This window comes from Hemitrygon akajei, unplaced genomic scaffold (assembly GCF_048418815.1).
Source record: "Hemitrygon akajei unplaced genomic scaffold, sHemAka1.3 Scf000046, whole genome shotgun sequence".
Lineage (NCBI taxonomy): Eukaryota > Metazoa > Chordata > Chondrichthyes > Myliobatiformes > Dasyatidae > Hemitrygon > Hemitrygon akajei.
This window is the reverse complement of record NW_027331932.1, coordinates 2,908,103-2,922,740: the sequence shown is the minus strand read 5'-3', so window position 1 is coordinate 2,922,740 and position 14,638 is coordinate 2,908,103. Positions and strand designations below refer to the sequence as shown.

At 50.8% G+C, this 14,638-nt stretch overlaps 1 protein-coding gene across 1 annotated transcript in view; it reads left to right on the top strand.

Annotated features, from left to right (window-relative positions):
- Window positions 1–7,060, top strand: part of LOC140720708 (CD209 antigen-like protein C) — a 35,104-nt gene extending 28,044 nt beyond the window's left edge. Inside the window, exons 4-6 of the mRNA XM_073035540.1 lie at window positions 2,085–2,227; window positions 2,638–2,702; window positions 6,187–7,060. Coding sequence (XP_072891641.1) covers window positions 2,085–2,227; window positions 2,638–2,702; window positions 6,187–6,379 — 401 coding nt within the window. The 3' untranslated portion in view covers window positions 6,380–7,060. The remainder of the gene's footprint in view (window positions 1–2,084; window positions 2,228–2,637; window positions 2,703–6,186) is intronic.
- Window positions 7,061–14,638: the final 7,578 nt, after the last annotated feature.

Sequence of the window (14,638 nt, the reverse complement as noted above, 5' to 3'; positions counted from 1 at the left end):
TGATGGGACTGTATGGAGTGAGTGTCACTCTGTGTCTGACCCCGGGAGTGTGATGGGACGGTGTGGAGGGAGATTCACTCCGTGTCTGACCCCGGGAGTGTGTGATGGGACTGTATGGAGGGAGTGTCAATCTGTGTCTGACCCCGGGAGTGTGATGGGACTGTATGGAGGGAGTGTCACTCTGTGTCTGACCCCGGGAGTGTGATGGGACTGTATGAAGGGAGTGTCACTCTGTGTCTGACCCCTGGAGTGTGTGATGGGACTGTATGGAGGGAGTGTCACTCTGTGTCTGACCCCTGGAGTGTGTGATGGGACTGTATGGAGGGAGTGTCACTCTGCGTCTGACCTCTGTCGACTGTGACAGGGTGATGTGGAAGGAGCTTCACTCTGTGACTGACACAGTGTGCGTGTGATGGAATGCTATGGAGGGAGTATCACTTATATCTGACGAGTGGAGTTTGTGACGTGACGGTGAGAATGGAGTTTCAGTCCCTTTGTCTGACCCCGGGAGTGTGTGATGGGACAGTGTGGAGGGAGATTCACTCTGTGTCTGACCCCGGGAGTGTGTGATTGGACGGTGTGGAGGGAGATTCACTCTGTGTCTGACCCCGGGAGTGTGTGATGGGACTGTATGGGGGGAGTGTCACTCTGAGTCTGACCCCAGGAGTGTGTGATGGGACGGTGTGGAGGGAGATTCACTCTGTGTCTGACACCGAGAGTGTGATGGGACGGTGTGGAGGGAGATTCACTCTGTGTCTGACCCCGGGAGTTTGTGATGGGACTGTATGGAGGGAGTGTCACTCTGTGTCTGACCCCGGGAGTGTGATGGGACTGTATGGAGGGAGTGTCAATCTGCGTCTGACCTCTGTCGACTGTGACAGGGTGATGTGGAAGGAGCTTCACTCTGTGACTGACACAGTGTGCGTGTGATGGAATGCTATGGAGGAGTATCACTTATATCTGACGAGTGGAGTTTGTGACGTGACGGTGTGGATGGAGTTTCAGTCCCTTTGTCTGACCCCGGTAGTGTGTGATGGGACAGTGTGGAGGGAGATTCACTCTGTGTCTGACCACGGCAGTGTGTGATGGGACGGTGTGGAGGGAGATTCACTCTGTGTCTGACCCCGGGAGTGTGTGATGGGACGGTGTGGAGGGAGATTCACTCTGTGTCTGACCACGGCAGTGTGTGATGGGACGGTGTGGAGGGAGATTCACTCTGTGTCTGACCCCGGCAGTGTGTGATGGGACGGTGTGGAGTGAGATTCACTCTGTGTCTGACCCCGGGAGTGTGTGATGGGACGGTGTGGAGGGTGATTCACTCTGTGTCTGACCCGGGGAGTGTGTGTGAGGGGTCGGTGTGGACGGACCTTCGCTCTGTGTCTGACCCCGGGTGTATGTGATGGGACGGTGAGAAGGGACCTTCACTCTGTATCTATCCCCAGGAGTGTGCGATGGGGCGGTGTAGAGGGAGCTTCACTCTGTGACTGATACCGGGGTTGTGTGATGGGACTGTGTGGAGGAAGCATCGCTCTGTGTCCGACCCCAGGTGTGGATGATGGGACGAGGTGGGGGGAGATTCACTCTGTGTCTGACCCCGGGAGTGTGTGATGGGACGGTGTGGAGGGAGCTTCACTCTGTGCCTGATCCCGGGAGTGTGTGATGGGACGGTGTGGAGGGAGCTTCACTCTGTGTCTGATCCCGGGAGTGTGTGATGGGACGGTGTGGAGGGAGCTTCACTCTGTGTCTGACCCCGGGAGTTTCTGATGGGACGGTGTGGAGGGAGATTCACTCTGTGTCTGTCCCCGGGAGTGTGTGATGGGACGGTGTGGAGGGAGCTTCAGTCTGTGTCTGACCCCGGAATTGTGTGATGGGACGGTGTCTGTCTACCGGCGGATTCACTGCTACTTGTTCGGAAATTCCGGAGCCAATTTGTCAAGGGACCGGTGAGGAGGGTGTTTCATTCTGTACTTGACCAGGTGTGTGTGATGGGTCGGTGAGGAGAGATCCTCTTTCGCTGTCTGACACACAATGGATGTAATGGACGTTACGTGTGAGATTCACTGTTCTTTTTTCCCAATTTCCAGCGCAAGCGTTTTCCCAGAACTGGATCAGAAATGAAGGCCCGTGTTATTTTATATCCACGCTTAACACTTCCTACGATGAAGCGAAGCAGTATTGTTCGAAATCTGATTCTAAACTTCTTGAAATAAATTCAGCAGAAGAAGAGGTACGTGTCAGATCGACGGAAGATATATCCACACCAGAGGGAAGCTCCCTCCACACAGTTTGATCTCATACTTCCGGGGTCAGACACAGAGTGAGGCTCCCTCCTTCTCGTCCGAGCACACTCTCCTGCTGTCAGAAACGGAGTGAATCTCCTTCACACCGTTCCATCACACATGTCCGGTGGCAGACACATAGTGAGGCTCACTCCACACCGTCACATCATACACTCCCCGGTTCAGACACAGAGTGAGGCTCCTTCCACATCGTGCCATTCACATTCTCGCGTGGTGAGTCACAGTATTAAGCTCGTTCAACACCATCCCTTAACACTCTCCCGGGTTCAGTCATCAAGGGACGCAACGTAAATAACTTTGGAATTCAATCATTAATGATAGCAATTTAATTTCACAGAATTTTGTTGCCAAAGCTATCCGCGACGGTGGCATTTCACACTGGATTGGAAAATGCAAAGACTGGTGAGATTTGGGATCTTGCAATTTTCTGAGAAGAAAGTGGGTCATCGGATTGATACAGGCTGCCAGAAGCGAGTGGGCAGTGGATTTATTTTGGGGACTGACACAGGCTGCGGGAAGGTTGTGTGTAGTGAGATTAGTTTGTGGCCAGACACGGTTTGCTAAAGGGAGTGGACATTGGTATGAGTTTGCGGACTGACAAGGGCTGTGGGGAGAGACTGGGAAAACGGGGACTTCTGGAGATAGAGAAAGTTCTGCGGTGAGTGAATGGGCATTTGGATTTGTTTGAGGATCGACGAGGGCTGTTGGTGCAGAGTGTGCAGTAAAATTAATAGAACCATATAACTACATAACAATTACAGCACGGAAACAGGCCATCTCGGCCCTTCTAGTCCGTGACGAACGCTTACTCTCACCTTGTCCCATCTAACTGCACTCAGCCCATAACCCTCCATTCCTTTCCTATCCATATGCCTATCCATTTGTTCAAATGACAAAATGGAACCCAAATCATACCTCCGTCACCTGACATATCTCATTCCCTAACAATAGATCCAGCACTGCCCTATCTCTGGTTGGTACCTCTATGCATTGCTGCAAAAATCTATACTGCATAGATTCTACAAACTCCACACCATCCAGCACTTTTACAGAATTGGCTTCCCAGCCCATGTGTGGAAAAGTAAAATCTCCCACAATCACAACCTTGTGCTTACTGCAAATATCTGCTATGTCCTTAGAAATTTGCTCCTCCAATTCTCGCTCCCCATTAGGTGGTCTATAATTGTCACTACACCTTTCACATTCCTCAATTCGCACGAAATAGCCTCCTAGACGAGCCCTCTAATCTATCCTGTATTACCACCGCTGTAATATTTTCTCTGACCTGATAGAAAAATATGGAGTTAGTTCTCGTGCGTTCAGAGATGAGATTGCGCAGTGGAGGAAGATGTCCCATTACATCTCTTCATCATAGAAATCAACGAATACTTAGTTGCCAATCACACCCCTCCTGCAACCATGATTCACTAATTGCTAAAACATCATATTTCCAGGTATCAATCCATGCTCCAAGCTCATCCACATTTCTTACAATGCTCCTAGCATTAATATAGATACATTGAAAAATCTCTCCACCTCTTCCTCTATGTTTATCCCTAACGGTACAAACAACTTTATTATCTTTTTCTTCCTTCTCTCCTACATCCTCGGTCTGAGCGGTCCTCTCCTCCATCACCTGCTTATCCTCCTCCTACACACATTGTCTACCAGCTTTCTCTATTTGTGAAAGCACCTGCTCTCTCCAAGTTTCTTCAGATTGATTCACACCCCAACCATTCTATTTTAAAATCTCCCCTGTAGCCTTAGCAAATCTCCCCGCCTGGATATTTGTCCCCTTAGGATTCAAGAGTAACCCATACTTTTTGTACGGGTCACACCTGCCCTAATGGAGATCCCAGAAAATTGAATCACTGCCCCCTGCTTCAATCCCTCAGCCACGCAGTTATCCTCCATCTCATTCCATTCCTACCGTCACTGTCGCGTGGCACAGGCAGTAATCCCGAGCTTGCTACCATTGCGGTCCTTCTTCTCAACTTCCTTCCTAACTCCCTATCTTCTCCTTTCAGGACCACCTCCCTTTTCCTACCTATGTCATTGGTACCGATATGTACCACGACGTCTGGCTCCTCACCCTCCCACTTCAAGATGTCTTGGACGTGATCAGAAATATCCCGGACCCTGGCACCAGGGAGGCAAACTACCATCCGGGTGTCCTGTCTGCGTCCACAGAATCGCCTATCGAACCCCCTAACTATCGAGTCCCCTAATACAACTGCCTTCCTCTTCCTTTCCCTACGCTTCTGAGCTACAGTGCCGGACTCTGTGCTGGAGGCACAGCCACCGTTGTTTCCCCCAGGTAGGTTGCACCCCCCCCCCACCAACAGTACTCAAAGAGGAGTACTTATTGTCAAGGGGTACATCCACTGGGGTACTCTCTAGTACCTGACTCTTCTCCTTCACTCCTAACCGTGACGCACCTTCGGCCTCCCGTGGCCCTGGTGTGACCACCTGCCTGTAACTCCTCTCTATCATCTCCTCACGCTTCCTGACCAGACGAAGGTCATCGAGCTGCAGCTTCTGTTCCCTAACACGGTCCCTTAGGAGCTACAGCTCGGCGCACCCGACGCAGATGTGGACGTCCGGCAGGCTAGGAGTCTCCAGGACACCCGAATACGACACCCAGGACAACAAACTGCCCTCACACTCATAATTCCCCCTTTCCTCAAATAAAAGGAAAAATTAAAACAAAACCTACCTTGTTTCGCCCGTTTCCACCTAAGCATGGTGAGCCAAATCCCTTAAGAGCCCTTTACTCTGCTCCCGGCTCACTCCGCTGCCCGCAAAACGACGCTGCCCGCTGTATAAGGCTGTGTTCCTTTTAAATCTTCCCCGTCTCACTGACCGACGTCACACGCCTGCGCAGTCCCACCTCTCTTAACTGCAGTGAGAAGAAGAAAAAAATCCTTTCTGATCCTCAGACTTCCTTCTCCAAATGTGGGAACTGACATGTGCTCTGGGAAGAGAGTGCGATGTGGCTGTCTTTCGGTGGTTGACACAGATCTTTATGGGAAGGCTAGACATTGGGATTATTGTGGGGACTCGCACTGGGCCTTGAGGTGAGAGTGGGAAGTGCAAGTATTTCGTGGACTACCACGGGGCCGTGGGGAGAGAGTGGAGCTATGGAGCTCTTTTGGGATCTGACCCAGGTTGTGGGAGAGAGTGAGGCAGCGGGAGCACTTTGGGGCCTAGCACATGTCTGTGGGGAGAGAATGAGGGAGGGGTGTACTGTGGGGACAGATACCGATCTGTGGGAGAGAATGGTTCAGTGGGAGTACTCTGGGGACTGAGACACGTCCGTGGGGAGAGCATGGGAAGCGGGAGGTGTCTTGGTGATTGACACAGGTCTCTAAGAAGAGGGTTGAGCAGTGGGATGATTTCGGGGACTGGCACGGGGCTGTGGGGAGAGAGTCAGGCAGTGGGTGTAGTTTGGACTGACACTGATCTGTGGGGTGGGAGTGGTGAGTGTGAGCACTTAGGCAGAAAACACAGGCCTGTGGGGAGACAGTAAAGAAGTGGGAGCATTTTGAGGACTGACTTGGGGCCTCGGAAGACACTGGCGCTGTGGGAATAATTTGGGGACTGACACGGGCCTGTGAGGAGAATGTTGGGTCCTGTTATAATTCTGGTCTCTGACACCGATCTGCGGTTAGAGAGTGGGGCAAGGGATTACTTTGGTGACTGACACAGGGCTGCAGGGAGAGAGTGGGTCAGTGGGAGTATTCTGGAGACTGACACAGGGCTGTGCTGGGAAAGTGGGGTTATAGGAGATGTTGGGGTTCCACAGCTCAATGGCGAGGGAGGGTTTCAGTGGTTTGGGGGACTGACTGCTGGAGGTGTGTTGACATTGTTTACCCATCTTTGACAGGAAGGTGACTTCGAATATCATGTTCCGGAATAACGGTGGAGACCCCGAGTGTGGTGTATGTACATGGCAGAGTGAGAGTAAACCTTGCGATGAGGTTCGTACGCTCTTCATCTGTGAGAAGTCTGCTCCTTTGTGCCCGGATATTTCTGAAAAGATCCAGGATCTCTGTCACCAACCACTGGGACCGACTTGAATATAATGATAAAACCCTCTTTCTCCTCCATTTCACTTAACCACTCGCACTACCCCTTCTGCTCCGCTGCCCCTCACCCTTACCCTATTCTCCTCCTTCCTTCTATCACAGTCTTACTCACTATCTTGCCCTCTCTTTACCCTCGTTCCTCTGAAGTCTCCCTCTCATCCCTCTCCATTCCCGCCTCCTCTGTTTCATCCCCGTTTTCCTCACCCTGGTTTCTTGCCTCCTCGCCCCCAACTCCCCCTTCTGTTCCCGGTCTCTCCCTCGATTAGCTTTCACTTCCACTGCCTCACTCTCTCCCACAACCTGGGTCAGTTCCCAAAAGAGCTCCATAGCTCCACTCTCTCCCCACGGCCCCGTGCTAGTCCTCAAAATACTTGCACCTCCCACTCTCTCCCCACGATTAGAGACTCTGTCTCTAACCACTCTGCTCATCCTACTGTTTCTCTTTTATCTAACCCATCTCGCTCCACGCTTCTGTCTTTAGCTACTCTCACCTCAATCATGTGCGTTAATGTTCTCGATACCCCAGTCATAGTGAAATAGAGTGCACGCATTCGCCTGATCTGTGTCCCTCGTGGGACCACCTGAGATTTGTTCTTTTGAATAATCAATTAGGGCGAAACTATGTAAAATTAATGTCAAATGCAAAAAGCTAATAAATGCCACAAAAATGTGGAGGTGGTGCTGATGCGTTCAATAATATGCTGGCGAAGGGGAAGAAGCTGTTCCTGGTTCATTGAGTTTTCCGTCTCCTGTTCGACGTCAGCCCACCGTCCCAGACGACCATCCACGTCACCGTCATCCACGACTTCCCTACAGCCCTCCCCGTTTCCGCCACCTTCATCGTCTTCTACACACTCTGTCGCCATCACCCCTCCGTCCCCTACACACTGTGACGTCTCCGTTATCTCCTCCTTCCCGAACTCCACTCCCCGTCTCCCTGACCCGCTCCATCCTCTGCAGGTCTTCCCCGGTTCCATTAACCCTCTCCCTCCTCTACACGTCTCTCTCTCTCTCTCTCTCTCTCTCTCTCTCTCTCTCTCTCTCTCTCTCTCTCTCTCTCTCTCTCTCTCTCTCTCTCTCTCTCTCTCTCTCTCTCTCTCTCTCTCTCTCTCTCTCTCTCTCTCTCTCCATATGGAATTCTGGTGAGGAAGGGGGAGAGGTGACGTCTGTTGTTGCACCACTCAGCCCCCTTCCACCGGATATCGATCTCTCGGTTCTGAGCCTCTGCAAAGTTCTGTTTGAACAGGCCGATCGTTTGGTTCGACAACACTTCATTCCAGTGACTGATATCTCACCACCATGTCCGTCTCCCATGAAAACCACCTCCTCTTCCAGGTCTCTCCTGTTTCCTGCACATCCTACGAACACAAACACACGCACATTCGCCGGTGCCGGACTCACAATTCAAGATTACTGGAACGGCGGGAATTGGATTTGAGTGGAAGTTAGAGGGTTTATCTCTTTGAATCTTGAAGGAGGAGATTCTTGGGTGAGAGAAGGCACAGAACTGTTGGTTGATTTGTTTTCAGTTTAATTATTGTTTCTTTCTTTATAATCGCAAAGTCAGAGCAGTAGCAATGTCTGGCAGTAGAGTTGAATGTTCCTTTGCGAGAATTGGGAAGGCAGGAAAACCTCAAGAGTTTCTGACAAAGTCTCCTGTAAGAAGGTCATCCAGCTGCACCTTCTAACACACTGCAGTACAGAGTTGGAACTGGAGCTGGATGAACACAGGATCATTCGGGAAGCCGAGGGGGCATAGGGAGGACATATAGAGATGTTTTTACACCCAATGTGCAGGACACAGGGAACTGGATGACAGACAGGAAGGTGAAAGGGGTTAAACAGCCAGAGCCAGTGCAGAAACCCCTTGTGGCCAACCCGCTCAATAAAATGTAGACCACTTTATATAATTCTGGATGGGAGGAGAGAGGTGCAAATGACCAAGCAGGGGAAAGTCTCACCGGTCAGGTCTCTGGCAGTGACTATGGTTCTATGGCTCAGCAGGGAAGTGGATGAAATGTGGCGAGCTGCATTGATCGGGTTCTCTTAGTTAGGGAACGGGAAAATTTACTGCGGACGAGAACGAGATTCCACGATGGCATGCGGTCGTGATCGTCTCCAGGATATAGGTACGAAAAGGGAGCCAGTTCTCCAACCTTATTTATGTGCAGGTGTGGCCAAAATTAGGAAGAACTTTCAGTTTAAAATGTGGCTAAAATGTTAGGGTGGGAACGAGGTCTTCAGATTTATGAATCACTGGGCTCTCTTCCCTGGTAGGTGCGACCTCTACAGACGAGACGGTTTCATTTCATTTCAATTCAATTCAATTTAAGTTTACGGCAATTCCATCACACATGACCGTCCGGGCCCAGCTGCTAAAGACATTATCAACTGTCACACGATGCACAAAGCACGCATAATATGTATAAAATAGAAAGATGTAGGATATCAGTGAAATACTTTCACGCTTTATGTACACGCACACACACGCACGCGCGCGCGCGAGCATATATATAATCAGCTTGCGGTCCTAGCCACTTTAAAAGCCATCGAAATCTACAAACTACAACAACTGAGCTTGTTTTCTGCCGAGCGAACACTGGGGGCAGCAACGAGTCCTGCCTGGAGACCGCGCCACACCGCCCCACGTTGTGCAGCTCCTTCATTTTCTCCGCCGTCTGGAACTCTCTCAGTTTACACCTGAACCGAAGTAGAACTAACATACCAGCGGGAAGGTTTGCCATTAAGAAAGGGGTCGTTGTGGTGTTTAAAGTCGAGTTGCAGGAGGTGATAACCAGAATGATTGAACAGATAGTGGAGTCATTGTTGGGACAGATGTTGTTACGACCTCAGACAAAGTCAGCGAGCCAAAAATTGAGCCCACTGGGACTCATGTTCTGAGCTGCCTACGTTTCAATGCAGGAAGTATTGTACGAAAGGCAGATGAGCCTCAGGGTCGGGGCCAACGACTGGAAGCATGGTAGTTTAGCCATTAGTAAGACTCGGTTGCGGGAGGGTCAGGTCAGTTAGCTCAACCTTCCAGTTTACTGCTGTTTTATCCGTGCTACTGTATATATAATTTAGGCTGAGGCGAAACTTTAAAGGTGGAAGTGAGGAATGAGAAAGTATGAACTCGTTCATTGGGCTATATTATCGACCACCGAACAGTCCTGGGGATTTAGAGGAACAAACCTATGGAGCGTTCGGAGTCTGTTGTAAGAGACTTCAGTTTGTGACATCGGGTGATTTTAACACTCTTGGTATTGACTGTGAGCCTCACACTGTGAAAGGACCACTGGGACAGTTTTCCTAATCAGTTAAAAAAGGTTCCTTAATCTTAATAAGTTGATCTCATTCTGTCGAATAGGACACGCCAGGGGACAGAAGTTTGTGTCGGTGATCACGTTGCATCTAGTGATGGTAATGCCATTACAGACAAAGTAATTATAGAAAAGGATAAGTGTAACCTCGAGTTAAGTTTAGTTGTCTTTGAGTTTTATAACACGTGACGCAAATGGACCAGATAGCTTGTATCTTTTACCCCCAGGATGGAAATCTCTAATACCAGAGGACCTGCATTAGGGTGAGAGGGGGAACGTTCAAAGGAGATGAGTTTGGCAAGTTTTTGTTGTCACAGAGATTAGCGCGTGCTGGTGGTGGGGGGAAATCTATAGAAGCGTTTAAGTGGCTCTTTAACAGGCAGGTGGGCGCGGAGGGAATGGAGCGAGACTAATGTTATGTCGGCAGAGGAAATTCAGTTTAATTGCTATTAAATAGGATCTGAAGGATCTGACGAAAAGACCGAAGGATCTGCTCTGTTGTGTGATTTACGTTCTCTGCTCTGTAGAAAGAGCAGAGTCATTTCAGCTCATCGGGTGGGAAGAGCAGTGTGTTAGGGTAGAGGGAACGACCCAATTCACAGACGACGTAGGCTGCGGGAGAGACAAACACCGAAACTGTCTTCAAAGCGACACCGTAAAACCCCTTTCAGTGTTTTTGTGCCACCGACACAGTCCTCGTCGTGATACGAACACACCCCTCACCGTGACACCCACACACCGATAGATCCTGCACTGCAACAAGGAAACGTCCTCGCTGTGTGCATAGCACCCTCCCTCCACAAAACCCCTCCCCGAATCCGTCAAGCGTCCCTCCCTTACAAGCTACCCCGTCTCCGTGACGCAGTCCCTACCCTGCACACATTCTCCGCCTGGGTCACGCCCAAAATTCACTACGCCCCTGCCCGTCCGGGTGCCCCACCCCATCACTTAAACCCCAACACGACGAAATCTGCAGATGCTGGAAATTCATGCGACACCTACAAAATGCTGGTGGAACGCAGCAGGCCAGGTAGCATCTATAGGGAGAAGCGCTGTCGACATTTCGGGCCGAGACCCTTCGTCAGGAATAACTGAAAGGAAAAACATAAGAACATAAGAGATAGGAGCAGGAGTAGGCCAATCGGCCCCTCAAGCCTACTCCGCCATTCTATAAGATCATGGCCGATCCAATCTTAACTCTAGTTTTCACCGAATCCCACAAGGCAACAGTGCCAACCAACAGGGCACCATGCCGCCCATTTTATTTTATCATTCATCCCGCCCAAAACCATGTGATCACCCGGGGAAAAAAACCGAGTTGCCAATTGAGGAGAAAAAATCTGGAAAATTCCTCTCCGACCCATCCAGGCTATCGAAAACTGGTCCAGGAGATCACATGGCTGATCTAAACCTAGCCTCATGTTCACTTACCTGCTCGCTCACCGTATCCCCTAATGCCATTTTTATCCAGGAAAATGTCTATCTCCGATTTGAATTTATTGAGTGTAGTAGCTTCGACAGCTCTCTGGGGCAGTAAATTCCACAGCCCCACTACTCTCTGAGTGAAGAAATTTCTCCGACACAGAGAAAGATAATAAGTAGGAGGGGGAGGGGGAAATGCGAAATGATAGGAGAAGACAGGAGGGGGTGGGGTGAAGCTAAGAGCAGGAAAGATGATTGGCAAAAGCTGGAGAAAGGAACGGATCATGGGACGGGAGAACTACGGAGAAAGAAAGCGGGAGGGGAGCACCAGATGGAGATGGAGAGCAGGTAGAGTGATGGGCAGAAAGAGAAACAAAAATATGTGGAAATAAATAAATTCGATATGTGTTAAGAAGGGGAGGAGGGGTGTTAACGGAAGGTAGAAAAATCAATGTCCATGCCATCAAGCTGGAAGCTACCCAGCCGGTATATCAGGTGTTGTTCCTCCAACCTGAATGTGGCTTCATCTGGACAGTAGAGGAGGCCATGGATAGACATTTCGGAATGGGAATGGGACGTGGAATTGAAATGCTTGGCCACTGGGAGATCCTGCTTTCTCTGGCGGACAGAGCGTAGGTGTTCAGCGAAACGGTCTCCCAGTCTGCGTCGGATCTCACCAGTACATAGAAGGCCGCACCGGATGCAGTATACCATACCAACCGGCTCACGGGTGAAGGGTCGCCTCACCTAAAAGGACTGTCTGGGGCCCTGAATGCTGGTTAGGGAGGGAGAGTAAGGGAAGGTTTAGCACTTGCTCGCTTACAGGGAAAAGCGCCAGGAGGGAGATCGTTGGGAAGGGATGGGAGCGGGGACGAATGGACAAGGGAGTGGCGTACGGAGCGATCCATGCGGAAAGCAGAAAGAGGGCGGGAGGAAAAGATGTGCTTGGCAATGGGATCCCGTTGGTGCTGACGGAAGTTCCGGATATTAAAAGTTGGACCCGGAGGCTGGTGGGGTTGTAGGTGAAGACAACGGGAACCCTAATCCGAGAGGGGTGGTGGGAGCACAGGGTGAGAGCATTTGTGCGTGAAATGGGACAGATGCGTTTGAGAGCAGAGTTGATGGTGGAGCAAGGGAAGCCACTTTGTTTAAAAAAGGAAAACATCTCCTTCGTCCTGGAATGAAAAACATCATCCTGAGAGCAGCAACGGCGGAGACGGAGGAATTGCAAGAAAGGGACACGTCTTCGTCAACCTCTCCTTCTCCTGCACTACTACCTGTCTCTGTCACACACTCCTTATACAACACAGATTCACTTTCAGTCAGAACTCCCTCCCTTACGGGCGACCACGTCTCCGTGACCCATTCCCTCCCCTGCTCACGTCCTGTCTTCCTCATCCCCTAACTTCCAGGGGCACCTCCCACGTCTCGGTTAACTCCCACCATCTCCGAAAACTTGTACACTTGAAGAACTGTGCTCTGTTCTGGTCCCCTCATTACAGGAAAGACACAGAAGCCACAGAAAGGGTGTAGAGGAGAGTAACTCTGAATCGGATCACGGAAGTGTTTGATGGGACGGCGTAGAGGGAGATTCACTCTGTGTCCGAACCCGGGAGTGTGTGATGGGACGGTGTGGAGGGATATTCACTCTGTGTCTGACCCCGGGAGTGTGTGATGGGACGGTAAGGTGGGAGATTCACTCTGTGCCTGATCCCGGGAGTGTGTGATGGGACGGTAAGGAGGGAGATTCACTCTGTGCCTGACCCCGAGAGTGTGTGATGGGACGGTGTGGAGGGAGATTCACTCTGTGTCTGGCCCCGGAAATGTGTGATGGGACGGTGTGAAGGGAGATTCTCTCTCTGTCTGACCACGGGAGTGTGTGATGGGAGGGTGTGGAGGGAGATTCACTCTGTGTCTGACCCGGGGAGTGTGAAATTGGACGGTGTGGAAGCAACATTACTCCGTTTTCAAGCGCAGTTAGTACGAGCTGCGACAGTGTTTTCGGATATCAAGCTCTCTGCACATCGTTGGTGTTATTTCTGCTCACTTCCACCGGATATCGATTTCTCGGTTCTCAGTTTCTCTACGTCTCTGCGAGTAGAGGCCGGTTGTGTGGATTCTCAACATTTCATCCCAGTGACTGCACACTCACCACCCCACCACAGCCCTCCCTCTCCACCCAGTCACAACTCAGTTCCATCTCTGGTCTCACACACACACTGATTATCTCTGAGACTGACACACTGTTGGAGACTACAGGAACGCTGAAGTGCTGCAGATAGGTGAGAGGGGAGACAGGCAGTGAAGGGGGGTGGGCGGGGATATTCGCTTTCTTGCTGAATTCGTTATAGTGTTATCGGACGGTGTGGAGGGAGTTTCACTCTGTGTCTGACCCCTGGAGTGTGTGATGGGACGGTGTGGAGGGAGATTCACCCTGTGTCTGACCCCGGGAATGTGTGATGGGACGGGGTGGAGGAAGCTTCACTCTGTGTCTGACCCCTGGAGTGTGTGATGAGATGGTGTTGAGGGAGATTCACAATGTGTCTGACCCCGGGTTTGTGTAATGCTATGGTAATGGAGACCTCCAGTGTCTCTGACGACTTTAAGGATCTGGAAGTGGAGCAGGATAATCTCGGGATCATTCGTTAAACTGACAAGCTGATAGAGGGGACATATGGGAGTTAGTTTTGGGAAGGGGGCACGGCATTGGGATTTGTTTGAAAACTGTACCATGTTGTTGGGAGAGCGTGGTACACTGGGAAGAGTTTGGGACCGTCACCTGTCTATCGGCGACGGATAGAGCAGTGGGAATGCTTTGAGATCTGGATGGGGGCAGTGGGGAGGGATCAGTAAACTGGTATTATTTTGCGGACTTGCACAGTGCTGTAGGCAGAGTGAGGTGAACTGAGATTAGTTTGGAGACTGACACGAAGCTGTGGGGACAGGGAGGGGCAATGGGATTAATTTGGGGAGAGACACGGCGTTGCTGGAAAGAAAGTGGACAGTGGAACACACTTCGGGACTGCCATGGATCTGTGGGGAAACGGCGGGGCAGTAGGATTCCTCTGGGGACTGAAACAATCTCAGGGGAGAAAGTGATCGTGTTTGATTCGTATGGAGACTGACAGTACTGTGGATAGAGTGTGGGTCAGTGGGACACATTTCGGGACTGCCATGGATCTGTGGGGAAATGACGGGGCAGTAGGATTCCTCTGGGGACTGAAACAATCTCAGGGGAGAAAGTGGGCGTGTTTGATTCGTATGGAGACTGACAGTACTGTGGAGAGAGAGTGGGACAGTGGGATTTGTTTGACGTCGGACCAGAGAGTGTCGAGGGAGCATGGTGTACTGGGATTATTGTTGGCAACTGACACAGGGCTGTGGGGAGACAGTCGGTCAGTTGGGGAAGAGGGGATTCGTGTAATTAGTTCGGGGGCTGACACAGGACTCTGAGGAGAAGGCGGTTTAATGGCATTAGTTTGGCGATGGTCTCGGGTGTCTGCTGGAG